Genomic DNA, 21,428 nt, shown 5'->3' with positions numbered 1-21,428 from the left:
AAGCCAACGCCCACTGAGGCTTGTCACTGCCGTAGAACGAGTTTAGGAGGAAGGACGACCTTGTGTTGTGACATCCCTCGCAAGTTCCACTTTTCATTTCAGAAACCTTTTTTTGTTGGTCGCATGCTGGCCACTTGTGAACCTATGTAGGCGCCATGCCACACTTGAAGGCTGGGATGTTGAAATCGTGACATGGCAAACTGGGAGCAAAACAAACGGATCCTACAGGAGCTGGTGAAGCTGCCGCAGAACAGCCACTGTGCAGACTGCGGAGCACCGGGTGGGGCCTCCTCGTGTGTTCAGTTTGGGATTGACACTTAACCCTACAATCTTGTCCTTTCAGATCCAGACTGGGCGTCTTACAAGTTGGGTTTGTTTGTCTGTTTAAACTGTTCTGGCATTCATCGCAACCTATCCAGCCGAGTCAAGTCCATAAAGCTTGACAACTGGGAAGATGAACTTGTTGAGGTATGGACCCACAAACACAAATTATAGTATCTTCATTGACCGGTTTAATATTTATGCTTGTTTTTTCTGTACTTGGGGGAAGTTAATGAAATCAAATGGCAATGCCAGAGCCACAGCTTTATACGAAAAAGCACTTCCTCCTTACTACTACCGGCCGCAGCAGACTGACTCTGCGTAAGTATTTTTAGCTTATTGAAACCAACAAAAATTATTCTGAATGATTAGCACCACCCACAAAGGAGTGCAACAACTGTCCATGTTATGACTGTAGTCATACCTCGTTTATTGCGGATAATTATGACCACAATAAATGAATTTTCGCAAAATACTAAATGGAATATGTTCATAGTTGGAGCATTAAAACTGTTTTTTTACCTTCTGAATATGTTTTTAACCTTATGAGAGCCCTATTGACATGAAATATAACACTTTACTATCCTTAAAACTTTGTTTTATTCCAATATGCTAATGCTGCCTGAGACTGAGACAATCAGTGGCCATGATAACTCTGAATGGTTTGGTCTCATCTAGTGGCCAATACTACTGTAGTATTGCTATTTTAAATTCATTTTGCCATTATCATTCTTAAAAATGGTTAATGCAGTCCAAAAATGTTGTAGAATATGCTTTAAAAAAATGTTGGAAATCCCCTTCAAAAAATCTGCGATGTGAAGCCACAACATCGGCCAAAACTTTTTAAAATCTTCCACCATTTTTAATTGGTCGGAACATATTACTGCTCTTGTTGTGACTTAAGTTTCTAGTTAAGCCCCCTTCTTCCTGCACTGTCAATTGTTTTGGTAACTGTTGATGAGAGAAGTGAGAACCCATCATTCATTTACTCCACATTCACACCTGGTGGTGGTAAGCTACATTTGTAGCCCCAGCTGCCCTGGGGTAGACTGATGTATGTATGGCTGCCAGTTGGCGGCCCCTCTGACCACCACCCATCATTCATTTATTCATTCATTCACCAGTGTGAGCGGCACTGGGGGCAAGAGTGAAGTGTCCTGCCCAAGGGCACAACGGCGGTGATTTGGATGGCAACCTGCAACCCTCAAGTTTCTGGCATGGCTGCTCTACCTGCCATGCCACACCACCCCCCTATTAAGTAAAACAGACCACCTGGCTGTAATGATTTCAGTGTGTGTAAATATTAGGTGAATAATAATTAGCAAATGTTTTTATTTAGTTAATTTAGAAAGAAAATCCTCTGGAAGTAGGCTATAGCACAGAATGGGCTTACTTTGTTTATCATTAAACTCCGCAATTTCTTTTTTTGTATCACTTGATTTTAAAGTGCATTAGTTTTAGTTTTATTTTAGGATGATAATTATTATTAACTACTGTTCTTGCATACATAAAACTATTAATGTAAAAATGTTCTGTGGGAAGTAATTCTACATAGATTAAAATAATTTTAATATAAGTTTGTTGTTTTGGCATTTTTGACCAGAGGACAGACATCACCGTGTGTTATCTATTACATGTCATTCTTAAGAATTAAACTAGGCTCAAAGGTAAAACAATTAAAACTCAGAGACTGTCATATCATTATAATATATCATTTTATCCCTTGTGTGGTGTTCGGGTGTGTGGGACCCGTTTTCGATTTTTATTAAAAGAAAAATGACACAATTAATTAATTTTTCAAACTGAGACTCACTGGCTTTGGCTCATTTTCTGTGAAGAACATAAATCAGAATACATATTTAATGAACACACACCATACACCCCCCCTACACATTTATATTACATATAAGATGTCTGGGTCCACTGGACCCGAGGCTAATAGAAGTGTGGAAATTGATGTTCTGTGTACCACACGCACGCACCCACCCACACACACAGCAGGCCTAGACAGGGGGAGGACAGAGTGTAGGTACACAGAACATCATTGGGTCAAATGTGCGAGAAAATGAGAGCAGATCGTGTTGACAAACAATGTTGCAACCTTGTGTGGGAACCGCAGGTGCAGAAACACAAAAGAAGAATCCCTGTGGGATGCAGAAACTGGAAGAGAAATTTCCATGCAACGTTCATATTGTTGTTATTCAGCCAGTGTTTGTGGGTCTTAGACTTAGACTTACTTTTTATTGTCATTAAAATTTGAACTTTACAGTACAGATAAGAACGAAATTTCGTTGCATTAGCTCATGGTAGTGCAGGATAAAAAAGCAATAAGGTGCAGATATAAATAACTAGATTACTGTACAGATAAATATATTGCACTTTTGCATATGCATCCACGTTTATGGATGTATGTTATATTGTCTTTATATTCCAGCCAGTTAATACGTTATTGGGGGGATTATTATGATGCGTTCAAGAGTCTTACAGCCTGAGTGAAGAAGCTGTTACGGAACCTGGAGGTTCTGCTACGGAGGCTGCGGAATCTCTTTCTAGAGTCCAGCAGTGAAAACAGTCCTTGGTGGGGGTGGGAGGAGTCTCTGCATATTTTCTGAGCCCTGGTCAGGCAGCGGCTTTTTTGCGATCTCCTGGATAGGAGGAAGAGGAGTCCTGATGATCTTTTCCACCGTCCTCACCACTCTCTGCAGATACTTCCAGTCTGAGGCACTGCAGGCTCCAGTCCAGACATCTCTATAGTGCCTCTGTCGATTATGAAAATGGGGGGGAGAGAGCTGTGCTCTTTTCATCCGACGCAAAAAGTGCATGCGCTGCTGAGCTCTTTTTACAAGAGCTCCGGTGTGTAGGGACCAGGTTATATTGTCAGTTATCTGCACCCCCAGGAACTTGGTGCTGCTTACCATCTCCACTGCTGTGCCGTTGATGAAGAGTGGAGTGTGGCTGGACTGGTGCTTCCTGAAGTCGACGATGATCTCCTTGGTCTTGTTGACGTTCAGGACCAAGTTGTTGGTTCTGCACCAGTCCGCCAGATGTTTATCCTCCTCCCTGTAGTCCATGTCGTTGTTGTCACGGATGAGGCACACTACTGTTGTGTCGTCTGCATACTTCACAATGTGGTTAGTAGTGGACCTGGCGCAGCAGTCATGGGTCATCAACGTGAACAGCAGCGGACTCAGGACGCAGTCCTGGGGGGAGCCGGTGCTCAGGGAGATGGCACTGGAGGTGTTGTCGCCCACTCTCACAGACTGGGGTCTGTTTGTGAGGAAGTCAAGCAGCCAGTTGCATAGGGGGGTACTGAATCCAAGGGGGGCCAGTTTGCTCACCAAATGCTGCGGGATGATGGTGTTGAATGCTGAGCTGAAGTCCAGAAACAACATCTGCAATGTGTGTCCTTTCCTTCCAGATGTTCTAAGCTCAGGTGGAGTGCAGAGGAGATGACGTCCTCTGTGGAGCGGTTAGGGCGATAAGCAAACTGGTATGGGTCGAATGTGGGGGGAAGTCTGGAGACAATGTATTCCTTTACCAGCCTCTCGAAGCACTTCATTACAGATGTTTTTTGGGATAAGGTAAACATCTATTCAGTATTTTAACATAAAAGTGTTTGATTATGAGGCATTAAAAGCCACAAAATGCAACGGGTCCATCAGTCCCACAAACACTGGCTGAGTAACAACAATATGAACACCACACAAGGGTTAATAATGAATATATCCCATTGTGTAAGTACACTAGTAGTATTGTGTAAAAAACTGATGCAAATGTGAATGGAAATTACATTTTAGAATAAGCGATATATAAAGTAATGCTGCAGTGACTCTTCCATATTTGTTTCCCCCTCAGCGTTTTAAGAGAGCAGTGGATCCGGGCCAAATATGAACGAAAGGAATTTACAGGAGAAACCAAGTATCCACCTCCATTTTATACCACAGGTGCTGTTTTAATCATATTATTCCATCTATGAGTGGACTATTCTTGTTTTGAGAAGGTTCCAGTGTCTGTTTGACCGCAGGCTTCTATGAAGGGATGCTGTGGAAGAAAGGAAAGGTGAAGTCACAGTTTCTAAAGAGGAAGTTTGTTCTGTCAGAGCCAGATTTTACTCTGCTTTACTACAACAAGGAAAATGTGAGTTGATATCCCACCGCTCTTTTCACCCGCATGAATGAGTGAATGGATTTCTTTGTTTCGTTCAGGAGTCCAAAGGCCCAAAAGCCGTCATCGCTATCAAGGACCTGAACGTGACTTTTCAACCAGAGAAGATAGGTCATCCCCATGGGATGCAGATTACTTACCTCAACAGAGTCCACACTAGGAATCTTTTTGTTTATCATGAGAGTCCTGAGGTGTCAGTTCATCCTAATTATTCTTACTGGCTGTCTTTCTGAAGCTGCTGACACTTTCTTTTGGTACCCTAGGAAATAGTCACATGGTACAACGCCCTTCGTGCCGTTCGCTATAAGTACCTAAAGACAGCGTACCCCACCGCAACCGAAGCAGATGTAAGCATCCGAATCTTTTTTAATGAACAATTTTATTTTTCTTGATGCCTGAACCTTGTCTTGATCTCCTTGTCAGCTGATAAGCAATATTATGCACAATTACCCCAAAGAGGGATACATGGAAAAGACAGGGCCTTTGGTAAGTTCCTACACACCAAGAATCATACCTTATGAAATACTTGAATATTTAGTAATGTATGTATTTCTTCCACTGCCACAATTGTTAGTATGTTTTAAAGGCCTACTGAAATGACTTTTTTTTATTTAAACGGGGATAGCAGATCTATTCTATGTGTCATACTTGATCATTTCGCGATATTGCCATATTTTTGCTGAAAGGATTTAGTATAGAACGACGACGATAAAGATCGCAAATTTTGGTATCTGATAAAAAAAGGCTTTCCCCTACCGTAAGTAGCGTGACGTAGTCAATTGAACATATACGCAAAGTTCCCTATTGTTTACAATGATGGCCGCATGAAGTGAGAGAGATTCGGACCGAGAAAGCGACTATTTACCCATTAATTTGAGCGAGGATGAAGAAAGATTTGTGAATGAGTAAAGTGCAAGTGAAGGACTAGTGGGGAGTGGAAGCGATTCAGATAGGGAAGATGCTGTGAGAGCCGGGGGTGACCTGATATTCAGCTGGAAATGACTAAAACAGTAAATAAACACAAGACATATATATACTCTATTAGCCACAACACAACCAGGCTTATATTTAATATGCCACAAATTAATCCCACATAAAAACACCTAGGTGTTTGTTATGCTAGCTCCTAGCTACTAGCTCGAGCTAGTTATAGCTCGAGCGGGTAATATGGACGGGATCCCGTATATATAACCAGCCAATACAATTCAAACACCTGCACAACACACACACTCACTCAGCCCAAAGAACCGTTCACCTAACCCAAGGTTCATAAAGCTTATATATTTAACCAAAGTTACGTACATGACACGCACGTACGGGCAAGCAATCAAATGTTTGGAAGCGCGCGGGTGGGACCTGATATTCAGCTGGGAATGACTACAACAGTAAATAAACACAAGACATATATATACTCTATTAGCCACAACACAACCAGGCTTATATTTAATATGCCACAAATTAATCCCGCATAACAAACACCTAGGTGTTTGTTATGCTAGCTCCTAGCTACTAGCTCGAGCTAGTTATAGCAAGCGATCAAATGTTTGGAAGCGTACTCACGGTATCGCATCTGCGTCTGTTAACGAAGTCAAAGTCCTCCTGGTAAGAGTCTCTGTTGTCCGAGTTCTTCGATCTTGACTGCATCTTCCGGGAATGTAAACAATGAAACACTGGCTGTGTTGTGTTGCTGACTTCCCTCGCAAAATACTCCGCTTCGCACCGACAACTTTCTTCTTTGCTTGCTCAGCTTCTTTCTCCGTAATGCAATGAACAAATTGCAACAGATTCACCAACACAGATGTCCAGAATACTGTGGAATAATGACGAAAACAGCTATTTCGTATTGGCTTCAGTGGGGAAGCCATACCTGTGTTCTACTGGCTACGTCACGCGCATACGTCATCCTCAAAGGCGTTTTGAACCGGAAGTTCCCCGGGAAATGTAAAATTGCACTTTATAAGTTAACCCGGCCGTATTGGCATGTGTTGCAATGTTAAGATTTCATCATTGATATATAAACTATCAGACTGCGTGGTCGGTAGTAGTGGCTTTCAGTAGGCCTTTAAAATAGCCATTTTGAATAAAACGCTAAGGCTGCAACAATTAATCGATTAATTGCTATTAGGAAAAAGCTCCGATTTACACTCTGTTGCTTTGATTGTTTAATGAATAGCGTTTTATCATATTATTCAAACAAAATAGTCGATAGATTACTCGATTACTAAGATGATCGATAGCTGCAGCCCTAGCAAATGCAAAAACAATGTCTTTCCCAGTTTAGAATTAAAAAAATATGTATTCAATCTGAGATGTTTGAAGCACTTCTGGCAGTAAAAAAAACCTAATAAAATGCTGCCACATTTAATTAGACAGCTACAGCATGTGGGGTACAGAGATACACGCAAACCAGCAGGTGGTGCCAAACGACTACCAATCACACCTGGATATATTTGTTTCCATCTATACAGTTGAATCTAACAAAATTTGAATATTGTGCAAAGGTTTGTTTATTGTAGGAATTAGATTTAAAACATGAATCTAATACATGACATAGGCTCATAACATGCAACTTGAGATATGTCAAGCCTGCTTTTGATATAATTTTGATAATAATGGCTTACAGTTTATGAAAACCTCCAATTGAAAATCTCATAAAATTTGGTTTTCAAAAACTAAGCCATGATCATCAAAATTATAACAAAGGCTTAACATTACTCACTTTGCATGTAATGAGTTTATATCACATATTAGTTTTACATATGAAGCTAATTTGCCGACCTGAATGAACTTTTTCCACGATATTAAGTTGTTTTGAGTTTCACCTGTATATTGTTTTTTTATTGTTTAATTGTGTGAATGCTCCAAAGCATTCACACATTGTTTTCTACACCAAATTTCTTCTATTTCTTAAACTTCAACTTCTTCTTCTCCAGATTTTGGCGCGTTCTACCTTCCACATTTTTCACCCGATTCAAACCGTTCCAACTTCAAACTGTTCAGCCTATTCGAGAATTGCGGGCTTTCCCTTGACAAATTCCCAGATTACCCGGAATTCCAGGTTTTCCGGGAGATTTTTCCCATTCAAAAGGAATTGGTCATTTTTCAAACTTCCACCATTTCCACATTTTTCAACTTATTCAAACCATTGCACCTTCAACACATTCCACCATCCTGGAAATTGAAACTAGCTTTTTTCCAAGTTCAAATAAATTCCAAGATTTTCCAGAATTCCTGGTTTTCCAAAGCCCTATTTTCACCCTTTTTTCTGGTGATTACTCCTCCCACATTTTTCAACCCTCTTCAACCGTTGCACCGTCAAAACATTTCTCTTAATCAGGACAAAAAAAACAAGTTGTTTTTTTAAATGGAAAAATTCCCGGTTTTCCAGGAATTCCATTATACCATTTCTCAATTCAACATGTTACTACTTCAACATTTCTCCACCGATTTGAAAAATTCCAACACCAACCATTTCAACTCATTCAGACCAGTCAAGTTTTTTACCATTTACAAAAAAATTCCCAAATTTTTGGGAAAATCCCATTGAAATCAATGGGACATTCTTCAAAGTTCCACAACTCCCACATTTTTCATATGATTCAAATTGTTCAAACTTCAAAATATTCAGCCTGTTTGGGAATTGTGTGCTCTACTTCAACAATTCTAAAAAAAAATCCATGATTTCAATTCAACTTCAGCATTGGAGCATTCACACGCAATTCCTTCATCTAGTTATTATGTTGTTGTATTATATTTAATGTATTTATATTTTTCAGCAAAAGGAGCCTTTCAAAAAAAGATGGTTTATTTTGGACTCTCATAACAGGAAGTTGCTCTACTTCAAAGGCCGGTTGGTGAGAATAGACATCAAATTCTAATGACAGATTCCTTGCCAAACCGTGACATTACAGTTAACCTTACTGCTGTTTGTGTTAATACAGGACGCAGAAGAGCTTGGGGTCATCTTCATTGGCACAGAAAACAACAGTTACTCTGTTAGCGACTGTGCTCCCAAACACACACGTGGAAACAAATGGAAGTCTGGCATCACCATGGAGACGCCCGACCGGCAGTTTGTGTTTATGTGCCAGCACGAGGAGGAACAGAGAGAGTGGCTGGATGCCCTCGGGCAGGTCATATCCAGGCCCATGGTACCACAGGATTACGCCAGTAAGCATATCAAGAAGAGTAATTTGGCAATAATGTTCCAGAATAAAATCAAAGATAGGCGTACTGTGTATGCATGCACATTTTTTGCTTGTCTTTGCAGCTGAGGCCAACATCAGGAATAAACGGTGAACATCGGGGGTGTGACAGGACATTAAGCATTGTTTTGTACATTGTATTAGGAAATCATCTTGCTGTGGTGGTAAATATGTCAATAAATTTTCAATTACTGTTCAAATAATTATATTATTCTTTATCATACTGTATTCCAAATCTTAACTGTAACCATGTTTTCATAACGCTCAAGAGATCTTGAGGACATTTTGTGCTATTCAGTTGTGCGAATTAGTACACGGTGGGTGACATTTTTAGGAGATTCATCTTAAAACTGCCATATTCATGCTATGGTAAGCTTAAAATGGGAAACCTACACACAAACCAACTGATTGTTCTCAGTGACCAAATATGTCTCACATATTTGGATTAACTAATGCTGTATCGTTATGTTAACATTTCAATTTGGGCTAGTGCAGGGGTGTCCAAAGTGTGGCCCAGAATCTAATTTTTTAAAGGCCCGCAGCACATTTTAAAAATAATATTACAAAAAAAACAACATTAAAAACAGCAAACAGGTTTAATATAAAGAGAAAATGTTGGATTTGATGTAGAGATTTAAGTGTTAAAAGTAAATAATATATATTGATATACCTATTGTTATTTTTTAACACTTTTATGAGTCGGTGGCCTCTTGGATCTCCGAGACCCTTTAGTGTGATTTTTTTTTTTTTTAACTGTCATTGTACAAAAAATTATGAACTAAAAGCAATGTTATGAATTATTTACCTGATTTAGACTCCAATTAATTCACATAAAAAAATCCACTTTGAACATTTTTTGGTAGAAAATATTGCATATGTGGTGATTTTCCTTTTAAAAAAAGAGTTTTGACAAAAAGGGTATAAAACATTTAAAAAAAAAACTATCAACAGCTATATCTGAAGTTCATCTACAGATATTAAAGCAGGGGTGTCAAACTTGTTTTAATTGAGGGCCACATCGCAGTTATGGTTGCCCTCAGAGGTCCGCTTTTAACAATGAGTAATATATGAAAATACATGTATGTATATATTTAATACATTAACAATATTTTTTTTTTACACAAGCTGCAAAAATATCACAATTTTTCTTTAACTGGCAGCTTAGTCACCAAAATTTTAAAGTAAAAGCAGTGGGTTTTTTACAGCATATAAAAAATTTAATAAATGGAATGGAGTGGAGAAACAATACCACTGTTTTAGTGGTCAAATTAAAGCAACAAGGCTGCCTTTTTTTCGTACCGTAATATCTTGTTTTAATGTTTTTTTTGTTTGTTTTTTAATGTCTTACTGTATATGGAAAAAAAAACAGTACCAAAGTTGATTTTACGGTAAAAAAAAAACTCAGCCGGCGGAATTTAACCGTAAAATCTATTGTCAATTTTACAGTCTACAATTTGATTGATCATTTGTTGCAGATATTTAAGTACAGTATTTACCTTTATTTTAACAAAACATACTTTTGGAATACCATCCATCCAATTTCTAACGCTTGTCCCTTTCGGGGTCGCGGGGGGTGCTGAAGCCTATCTCAGCTGCATTCGGGCGGAAGGCGGGGTACAACCTGGACAAGTCGCTACCTCATCGCAGGGCCACATGGAATACATGATAATATAATATTTTGATTTTGATCATATTGAATTTTAAAAGATATGCAGTACATGATTTTTAATGTCAAAAGGCAAAGAACAAAAATATTTAGTATGAAACGATTAAGCATATTATTTCCAGGCTTTCGCGGGCCACATAAAATAATGTGGCGAGCCAGATTTGGCCCCCGGGACTTGAGTTTGACACCTGTGTATTAAAGTGTTGGAACATAAACAAAAATATGACACATTTTTAACACTAATGACTGAGACCCTTTTGGGTCGCCGGGACATTTAACAATCACCAAAATTGAGGGAAGTGCTCAGTGTTCCAATATTCACTATATTGCCAAAAGTATTTGGCCACCTGCCTTGACTCACATATGAACTTGAAGTGCCATCCCATGCCTAACCCATAGGGTTCAATGTGATGTCGGTCCACCTTTTGCAGCTATTACAGCTTCATCTCATCTGGGAAGGCTGTCCACAAGGTTGCGGAGTGTGTTTATAGGAATTTTCCACCATTCTTCCAAAAGCGCATTGGTGAGGTCTCCGTTCTAATTCCTCCCAAAGGCGTTCTATCGGGTTCAGGTCAGGACTCTGTGCAGGCCAGTCAAGTTCATCCACACCAGACTCTGTCATCCATGTCTTTATAGAGCTTGCTCATGTTTGAAGAGGAAGGGGCCCACTCCAAACTGTTCCCACAAGGTTGGGAGCATGGAATTGTCCAACATTTTTTGGTATCCGGGAGCATTCAAAGTTCCTTTCACTGGAACTAAGGGGCCAAGCCCAACTCCTGAAAAACAACCCCACACCATGATTCCTCCTCCACCAAATTTCACACTCGGCACAATGCAGTCCGAAATGTACCGTTCTCCTGGCAAAATCCAAACCCAGACTCGTCCATCAGATTGCCGGATGGAAAAGCGTGATTCATCACTCCAGAGAAGGCGTCTCCACTGCTCTAGAGTCCAGTGGCAACGTGCTTTACACCACTGCATCTGACGCTTTGCATTGGACTTGGTGATGTATGGCTTAGACGCAGCTGCTCGGCCATGGAAACCCACTCCATGAATCTCTCTGCGTACTGTACGTGGGCTAATTGGAAGGTCTGTAGCAACTGACTGTGCAGAAAGTCTTTGCACTATGCGCTTCAGCATCCGCTGACCACTCCCTGTCAGTTTACGTGGCCTACCACTTGGTGGCTGAGTTGCTGTTGTTCCCAAACTCTTTACTTTTCTTATAATAAAGCCGAAAGTTAGTGATGTGTCCGGCAACACCGATGCATCGGCACATGCGTCGAGCTCATAGAGCAAAACCCTGTGTCGGTGCGCGTACCGTTTTTAGAAAGTCACGTGACCGATCATGAGCTGTTTCGGTCACGTGACCGATACGCGAACTGTGTCGTACTGACGTCTCCTCTGTGCCTTGTGAGCGGGTCTTTTCTACAGCCGGAGAAATAATAACTAGGAAGAGAAATCGTCTAAATCAGTGGTTCTCAACCTTTTTTCAGTAATGTACCCCCTGTGATTTTTTTTTTTAATTCAAGTACCCCCTAATCAGAGCAAAGCATTTTTGGTTGAAAAAAAGAGATAAAGAAGTAAAATACAGCACTCTGCCATCAGTTTCTGATTTATTAATTGTATAACAGTGCAAAATATTGCTCATTTGTAGTGGTCTTTCTTGAACTATTTGGAAAAAAAGATAGGTTTTTATTTATATTTATAAAGGATTTTTGAATTGTTGCCATTTTTAGAATATTAAAAAAAAATCTCACGTACCCCTTGGCATACCTTTAAGTACCCCCAGGGGTACGCGTACCCCCATTTGAGAACCACTGGTCTAAATAATACGTTGGAAAAACTGTTTTTTTTAATAAAAATGTGTAAAAAAAATAAAATCCCAGTCCACAAGCATCCTCATTCACAACACGGTTCTCTTAGATTTCCTTGTTATGATACATGTTCACATTATTTATTGACTGTATCTAAAAAAGATAAAAATATATTTTTATTTAAATGAATATACGAAATAATCCTAAATGAAATACAATGACTTGGTTTATATTATTGTATATACTAGGTCGAAAAATCAGTGTCAGTTGAGTCGGTCCATAGGTTGCCTGTAGGGATTTTTAATGTCCAGCAGATGTCAGTATTTAGTGACACAGTATCAATACAGTTTTGCAATGTGTCGAAATGCTTCATGACGCCTCATCAACCCATCACTGCCGAAAGTTGACTTTGGAATATTTAGGAGCGAGGAAATTTCACCACTGGATTTGTTGCACAGGTGGCATCCTATGACAGTTCCACGCTGGAAATCACTGAGAGCGGCCCATTATTTCACAAATGTTTGTAGGAACAGTCTCCATGCCTAAGTGCTTGATTTTATACACTGGGCCAAGTGATTAGGACACCTGATTCTCATCATTTGGATGGGTGACCAAATACTTTTAAGAAATATAGTGTATATTGTATTGGTTTAAAATATATATATATATATATATATATATATATATATATATATATATATATATATATATATATATATATATATATATATATATATATATATATATATATATATATATATATATATATATATATATAACTCTTCATCAAATGTGAATGATTATACAAGACAGTCTATTCGAATATTCTAAAATGAATATACTTTACCGTGAAGGACAGGTTGATTTCATAACTCCAGTTCCCCTCAGTGCCGCCAGGGGTCAGTATACAGCATGGTATGTTGTCCACATGAAGTTTGTCCTAGCACGGCTCCCCGTACTTGCCGGGCGGTAGTGGAGGTCAGGCGTGCTCGTCCCAACAACTGAAATGCTACGTAGCCGCCGAAACACTCGCGAATGCCATTCACAAAAAAAACACGGACGGAAAGCAAAATGCGCCTTTTAAAATGTCCCAAGTGCTCGCATGGACTGAAGGCGTAAGGAAGGAGGAGAGCGACACCGACAACTGAGCGTCCGTTTTGTCCTACAAAGGCAGTTTGACAGGCCTGGCGTTAAATATAAACTGCAGGAGGCGAACAAGGCGACTACATGAAGTAATAAGCTGTCTTTTCCATCAAATACAAGACAATTGAAACATGAGGAAGGACGTGAGGATATTACTCGTCGGGGAACGTAAGTAGCGAGTGTCTGCGAGGCGGCAAAGCGCTTTATCCGCTTAAAGTGTATGTTAGCCTGGGAGCTAATTGCTAACACTTCTATATGTTCATGTGTGTAGCAACTACTCAACTTCATAATATCTACACACACTATAATCATCCCATAAGAGTTGGGTTTGAGTTTATTTGTAGCTTGCATGCATACAACATGATACGTCACAATTTCCAGTTTCTCTATTCAACATGTTTGAAAAGGAGTAGGAAGAAGCAGAGCTTATTTAATCCTACCTTTCCCTTTGCATAGCAGTTGCTAAAACTTTTGTTCACTTCCTGTTCTCAATTTATTCACAATATACTCCATTGAAAATAAATCAATAATATTAGCTAAGTAAGCTAATCTAGAAAATGAATGGATGGATGAAATAAATTCAGAATGTTTATCATGGTTCTTCTTCTTTGTACTTTGTGAACACTTTAAGTTTGAAGAGCTGTGCAAAACGAAACTAAAACTGAACTGGCTGCAAAGTAAACAAAAACAGATTGCTGGACGACAGCAAAAACTTGCAGCGTGTGGAGCAGAGACGGCGTCCACAAAGTACATCAATCAATCAACAAAGAAGGATAGCAACAACTTCAATAGTCTTGATTTGTTTTTACAAAGCAGGTGCAGGGAATAGCGTTCAAAGGAAGACACGAAACTGCGACAGGAAAAGCCACTAAAATAGGAGCGCAAGACAAGAACTAAAACACTACACACAGGAAAACAGCAGGGCGTGATGTGACAGGGGGTGAAAGTACACCTACTTTGAGACAAGAGGTATAGTGATGCATGCTTGGTTATGGTTTAAATTCATATCCAACACTTGTAAACACTTAAAGTTTGAAGAGTTTCTTGAAGTGGATCATATTAGTACATTGTTTGATTTCTTTGCTTAATCCATTCCATAATTTAATTCCACATACTGATATACTAAAGGTTTTAAGTGTTGTACGTGCGTACAAATGTTTTAAATTAGATTTTTCTCTAAGATTATATTTCTCCTCTTTTGTTGAGTGGAGTTGAGTTTGAAAATAAATCAATAATATTAGCTAAGTAAGCTAATCTAGAAAATAAATGGATGGATGAAATAAATTCAGAATGTTTATCATGGTTCTTCTTCTTTGTACTTTGTGAACACTTTAAGTTTGAAGAGCTGTGCAAAACGAAACTAAAACTGAACTGGCTGCAAAGTAAACAAAAACAGATTGCTGGACGACAGCAAAAACTTGCAGTGTGTGGAGCAGAGACGGCGTCCACAAAGTACATCAATCAATCAACAAAGAAGGATAGCAACAACTTAAATAGTGTCAATTTGTTTTTACAAAGCAGGTGCAGGGAATAGCGCTCAAAGGAAGACACGAAACGGCGACAGGAAAAGCCACCAAAATAGGAGCGCAAGACAAGAACTAAAACACTACACACAGGAAAACAGCAAAAAACTCAATAAGTCAGGGCGTGATGTGACAGTACACCTACTTTGAGACAAGAGCTATAGTGATGCATGGTTGGTAATGTTTTAAATTCATATCCAACACTTGTAAACACTTTAAGTTTGAAGAGTTTTTTTAAGTGGGTCATATTAGTACATTGTTTGATTTCTTTGCTTAGTCCATTCCATAATTTAAGTCCACATATTTATATACTAAAGGTTTTAAGTGTTGTACGTGCGTACAAATGTTTTAAATTAGATTTTTCTCTAAGATTATATTTCTCCTCTTTTGTTGAGTTGAGTTGAGTTTGGGTTTATTCGTAACTTGCATGCATACAACATGATGCATCACAAATTCCAGTTTCTCTATTCAACATGTTCGAAAAGGAGTAGGAAGAAGCAGAGCTTATTTAATCCTACCCCTTTTCCTTTACATAGCAGTTGCTAACACTTTCGTTCACTTCCTGTTCTCAATTTATTCACAATATACTCCATTGAAAATAAATAAATAATATTAGATAAGTAAGCTAATCTAGAAAATGAATGGATTGATGAAATAAATTCAGAATGTTTATCATGGTTCTTCTTCTTTGTACTTTGTGAACACTTTAAGTTTGAAGAGTTTCTTGGAAGTGGATCATATTAGTACATTGTTTGATTTCTTTGCTTAATCCATTCTAAGGCTGAAACGACGCGTCGACGTAGTCGACGTCATCGGTTACGTAAATACGTCGACGCCGTTTTTGTGCGTCGACGCGTCGCATATTTACGTCACACTACCGTCATGGCGGACCGCAAAGCAGACGATCAAAGCAGACGATGCGAGCGGTGCGAGCGAGGGGGGAAAAGCATGCCAAAAGTGGTCAAAAGTGTGGGAGTATTTCAATAAACGGCCTAATAATGTTGTTGTATGCACACTGTGTCGAGCGGAAATGGCCTATCATAGCAGCACAACGGCTATGAACGAACATTTGAAAAGAAAACCATCAACTAGTCAATCGTCCGCGCGAGCATACGTTGTCATCATTACACAAAAACATGAATGTGTCATTTGTATCTGCTAGGGGTGTAACGGTACGTGTTTTGTATTGAACCGTTTCGGTACGGGGCTTTCGGTTCGGCACGGGGGTGTACCGAACGAGTTTCTAAGCTAAAGCTAACTTTAGCTGCTAAAGTCTTAACAAGCTGCTTCGCTCCTCTGCGTCTGTCTCAGCACGCAGCATTGTCCCACCCATACAACCATCTGATTGGTACACACGCAGCATTGTCCCACCCATACAACCATCTGATTGGTACACACGCAGCATTGTCCCACCCACACAACCATCTGATTGGTACACACGCAGCATTGTCCCACCCACACAACCATCTGATTGGTACATACGAAGCATTATCAGCCAATCAGCAGTGTGTATTCAGAGCGCATGTAGTCAGCGCTTCAGGGTGGAGCAGATAGGTGTTTAGCAGGTGAGCATCAGGCAGCGGACTCTCCCCAAATGATAATAAACACCTCCCAGTCAACTACTAGTAACATCACTATGAGCCCGTTGACCTTCTAGAAATATAAACTGCAGCTCAGCTCACTCGCAGTCCTGGCTTGAGGTGAAGGCTAATTACCTCTCGTTCCAGCCACATCGACCCCTTCTGAGCGCCTATTTTCAGCTGCTGGGAATATTGTAAACAAGAAAAGAACCAAACATGTACACATGCTAACCTTTCTTCATTACAACTGTTAGTCACTCACTGGAATGAGTAGAATTGGTTATTGTGTACTGTGTTGGACTGGATGTTTATTTTGCACATTTTAAAAGCAATACTTAATGTTTACAGTGCTCCAGAATATTTAGATTGGCACTTTTTTGTATTGGATGTTTATCTTTATTTTTGCACATTTTAGCAAATAAGCAATACTTTCACTTTTGTTGAAATGTTTACACTGTTGTTACAGAATATTTCGTTTTGCACTTTTTTGTATTGGATGTTTATCTTTATTTTTGCACATTTTAAAGCAAAATAAGCAATACTTTTACTTTTGAAATGCTTATACTATTGCAGAATATTAAGATTTGCACTGGATGTTGACTTTTATATTTGCACATTAAAAAGCAAATAAGCTACTTTTAATTTTGTTAAATGTTAAAAGTTTTAAATGTTTACATTGTTACAGAATATTTAGTCATGTTGTTGTCAATGTTGACTGAGTGGCCATACTTCTTTTTTTTTGTAAATAAAAGCCATGCCTTTTGAAAAAACGGGCCTACATTTATTTTTTCATCTTCATTTTGAATTAAAAAAATAATCGGTAAAAGGAAAAATAATCTATAGATTAATCGAAAAAATAATCTATAGATTAACCGATTAATCGAAAAAAATAATCTATAGATTAATCGATAGAAAAATAATCGTTAGCTGCAGCCTTAATCCATTCCATAATTTAATTCCACATACTGATATACTAAAGGTCTTAAGTGTTGTACGTGCGTACAAATGTTTTAAATTACATCTTTCTCTACGATTATATTTCTCCTCTTTTGTGGAGTTGAGTTGGGTTTGAGTTTATTTGGAACATGCATGCACACAACATGATACGTCACAATTTCCAGTTCCTCTATTCAACATGTTCGAAAAGGAGTAGGAAGAAGCAGAGCTTATTTAATCCTACCCCTTTTCCTTTACATAGCAGTTGCTAACACTTTTGTTCACTTCCTGTTCTCAATTTATTCACAATATACTCCATAAGTAATAACTGCAAAGTAAACAAAAACAGAATGCTGGACGACAGCAAAAACTTGCAGCGTGTGGAGCAGAGACGGCGTCCACAAAGTACATCTGTACATGACATGACAATCAACAAAGAAGGATAGCAACAACTTCAATAGTCTCGATTTGTTTTTACAAAGCAGGTGGAGGGAATAGCGTTCAAAGGAAGACACGAAACTGCGACAGGAAAAGCCACCAAAATAGGAGCGCAAGACAAGAACTAAAACACTACACATAGGAAAACAGCAAAAAACTCTTAAGTCAGGACGTGATGTGACAGGTGGTGAAAGTACACCTACTTTGAGACAAGAGCTATAGTGATGCATGCTTGGTTATGGTTGAAATTCATATCCAACACTTGTAAACACTTTAAGTTTGAAGAGTTTCTTGAAGTAGATCATATTAGTACGTTGTTTGATTTATTTGCTTAGTCCATTCCATCATTTAATTCCATGTACTGAACGTCTTAACATGCGCACAAATGTTATAAATTAAATTTTTCTCTAAGATTATATTTCTCCTCTTTTGTTGAGAAGAATTGTATATTCTTGGCTAGCAGGTTATAGTTTGCTTTGTGTATAATTTTAGCTGTTTGCAAATTCACTATGTTGTGGAATTTCAGTATTTTGGGTTCAATGAATAAAGGGTTTGTATGTTCTCTATATCCAACATTATGTATTATTCTAACTGATCTTTTTTGTAACACCGTTAATGAATAAAGTGTACTTTTGTAGTTATTTCCGCATATTTCTGCACAATAACTCAGATATGCTAACACTAGCGAGCAGCAGAGAATATGAAGTGATTTTTGGATTAGAACATGTTTTGCTGTATTCATTATTGACGTGTTTCTTGCTACTTTATGTTGTATATTTTTTACATGAGATTTCCAGTTAAATTTATCATCAATCATTATACCTTGAAATTTGGTTTCATTTACTCTTTCAATTTATATTCTAAGAGTTATAGGCTATTGATTAGAATTTAATGTTTTGGTTACCTTTACGGTGTAGTACTTCTACAACCTAAAACAGATTAGACAAAAAATAACTATAAATGTCAACTCTTAGCTATTTATTACATGCAAAGTATTTGTGAAATATCAGTAATAATACACTGTTTTCTTTTTTCTGTGCAGCCAAAGTGGGGAAGACGTCCCTAATAATGTCTCTGGTCAGTGAGGAGTTTCCTGATGAGGTGAGTCTGGTGGTGTCCCGATACCAATATTTTGGTACCGGTACCAAAATGTATTTCGATACTTTTCGGTACTTTGGATACTTTTCTAAATTAAGGGCACCACAAAAAATGCATTGGCTTTTTTTAACAAAAAATCTTAAGGTACATTAAACATATGTATAAATAGTGAATATACAAGACAACTTTTCTTTTAGTAGTAAGTAAGAAAACAAAGGCTCCTACTTTAACTGCTGACATATGCAGTAACATATTGTGTCATTTTCCATTCTATTACTTTGTCAACATTATAAAGGACAAGCTGTAAAAATTGAGTTTTAATCTACTTGTTCATTTACTGTTAATATCTGCTTATTTTCTGTTTTAACATGTTCTATCTACACTTCTGTTAAAATGTAATGATCACTTATTTTTCTGTTGTTTGATACTTTACATTAGTTTTGGATGATACCACAAATTTGGGTATCAATCCGATACCAAGTCGTTCATATTCAAAGTCCTCATGTGTCCAGGGACATATTTCCTGAGTTTATAAACATAATATACATTTAAAAAAAAACAACTGGTACACGACATGACGGCAAAGCACATATCTGCAAAATTTAAGCAAAAGTGGTTGAAAAGCCAAAACATCATTGAGGGCAGCATGTGTGGGACTGATTGGCCATGTGTTATTCTGTATTTCTCTGATGATGGTAAAACATCTGTATTATATCATGTATTTAAAGGCCTACTGAAAGCCACTACTACCAACCACGCAGTCTGATAGTTTATATATCAATGATGAAATCTTAACATTGCAACACATGCCAATACGGCCGGGTTAACTTATAAAGTGCAATTTTAAAATTCCCGCCACACTTCCGGTTGAAAAACTCCTTTGGATATGATTTATGCGCGTGACGTCACAAAAGCAACGGAAGTGGTTGGACCCCATCGGACCCGATAGAAAAGCCTCTTGTTTTCTTCGACAAAATTCCACAGTATTCTGGACATCTGTGTTGGTGAATCTTTTGCAATTTGTTTAATGAACAATGGAGACTGCAAAGAAGAACGTTGTAGGTGGGATCGATCGGTGTCTTAGCGGCTAAGTACAATACTGTAATATCTGTGATATTTGCATTAGTGTACTGTGTCTTTAAGGGTTTGGGGAACGCGCATGCGCGAGTGAGTTGGCGGAGAACTTGAGTGTGTGTGAGCGTGAGTTTTGGCTAACAGCAGCTCGTGTATGTGTGTGCGTTACTTTTTGAACTACAACCAGTTACCGCTTGTTAATAAAGCGATTGAGCAGCGCATCCTCGTCTGTGTGACTCCTTCTCCACTGCGGGGCATTACAATACTTACAGCAACACAACAAGGACTACTTACCCTGACGCCTAGCCGATGCTTGCCGCCAAACCCGCGGATGAAGTCCTTCGTCGCGCCGTTGATCGCTGGAATGCAGGTGAGCACGGCTGTTGATGGGAAGATGAGGGCTGGCTGGCGTAGGTGGAGCGCTAATGTTTTATCATAGTTCTGTGAGGTCCGGTTGCTAAGTTGCTAAATTAGCCTTAGCGTCGTTAGCAACAGCATAGTTAAGCCTTACCAGGCTGAGAATTTTTAACCGTGTAGTTACATGTACATGGTTTAATATTATTGTTGGTCTTCTGTCTATCCTTCCAGTCAGGGGTTTATTTATTTTGTTTCTATCTTCATTTGAGAACGACGCTAGCACGTTAGCTCAGTAGCTAAGTGTGTCACCGATGTATTGTCTTGGAGATAAAAGTCACTTTAAATGTCCATTTCGCGTGCTCGACTCTCATTTTCAAGAGGATATAGTATCCGAGGTGGTTTAAAATACAAATCCGTGATCCACAATAGAAAAAGGAGAGAGTGTGGAATCCAATGAGCCAGCTTGTACCTAAGTTACGGTCAAAGCGAAAAAAGATACGTCCATCACTGCCTCTCAAGTCCTTCACTGTAACGTTCCTCATCTACGAATCTTTCATCCTCGCTCAAATTAATGGGGTAATCGTCACTTTCTCGGTCCGAATCTCTCTCGCTCCATTGTAAACAATGGGGAATTGTGAGGAATACTAGCTCCTGTGACGTCACGCTACTTCCGGTACAGGCAAGGCTTTTTTTTATCAGCGAGCAAAAGTTGCGAACTTTATCGTCGATTTTTCTCTACTAAATCCTTTCAGCAAAAATATGGCAATATCGCGAAATGATCAAGTATGACACATAGAATGGATCTGTTATTCCCGTTTAAATAAAAAAAAATCATTTCAGTAGGCCTTTAATTTTGATGCGCTCATTAACATTATTGCTGTCTTTAATGCTTCAGGTTCCTCTCAGAGCTGAGGAGATCACCATCCCAGCAGATGTCACTCCAGAGAGGGTGCCCACGCACATTGTGGATTACTCAGGTATTGTAGATTTAGGTTATAATATGTGTTTCTAATGGCTGACATGTAAAACACTACTGATAAACCCCTTTTGACATTTTGCAGAGGCCGAACAATCTGATGAGCAGCTATATCAAGAAATATCAAAAGTTG

The 21,428-nt window shown here is 38.8% G+C and overlaps 2 protein-coding genes across 4 annotated transcripts in view; both read left to right on the top strand.

Annotated features, from left to right (window-relative positions):
• The first annotated feature begins 44 nt into the window (after window positions 1-44).
• LOC133642885 (arf-GAP with dual PH domain-containing protein 2-like) lies at window positions 45-8,884 on the top strand. 3 transcript variants are annotated; one of them, XM_062037297.1, is made up of 11 exons: window positions 45-280; window positions 344-468; window positions 551-642; window positions 4,177-4,265; window positions 4,346-4,458; window positions 4,527-4,676; window positions 4,749-4,832; window positions 4,909-4,971; window positions 8,262-8,339; window positions 8,427-8,655; window positions 8,756-8,884. In XM_062037297.1, the coding sequence occupies exons 1-11, from the start codon at window positions 193-195 to the stop codon at window positions 8,782-8,784; spliced, it is 1,140 nt and encodes a 379-aa protein (XP_061893281.1). In that variant the 5' UTR covers window positions 45-192; the 3' UTR covers window positions 8,785-8,884. The 3 variants fall into 3 exon arrangements, with proteins under 3 accessions (XP_061893281.1, XP_061893280.1, XP_061893282.1); XM_062037296.1 differs by having other exon boundaries at window positions 8,427-8,800; XM_062037298.1 differs by having other exon boundaries at window positions 8,262-8,335; window positions 8,427-8,799.
• Window positions 8,885-13,085: 4,201 nt separating this feature from the next.
• The window catches only part of LOC133642915 (mitochondrial Rho GTPase 1-A-like), a 35,184-nt gene continuing 26,841 nt past the window's right edge, over window positions 13,086-21,428 (top strand). Inside the window, exons 1-4 of the mRNA XM_062037332.1 lie at window positions 13,086-13,481; window positions 18,833-18,891; window positions 21,215-21,296; window positions 21,381-21,424. Of these exons, the coding sequence (XP_061893316.1) occupies window positions 13,445-13,481; window positions 18,833-18,891; window positions 21,215-21,296; window positions 21,381-21,424 (222 nt within the window). The 5' untranslated portion in view covers window positions 13,086-13,444. The remainder of the gene's footprint in view (window positions 13,482-18,832; window positions 18,892-21,214; window positions 21,297-21,380; window positions 21,425-21,428) is intronic.

Source organism: Entelurus aequoreus, linkage group LG25 (genome assembly GCF_033978785.1).
Source record: "Entelurus aequoreus isolate RoL-2023_Sb linkage group LG25, RoL_Eaeq_v1.1, whole genome shotgun sequence".
Classification (NCBI taxonomy): domain Eukaryota; kingdom Metazoa; phylum Chordata; class Actinopteri; order Syngnathiformes; family Syngnathidae; genus Entelurus; species Entelurus aequoreus.
This window is presented reverse-complemented; position numbering and strand designations above follow the sequence as displayed.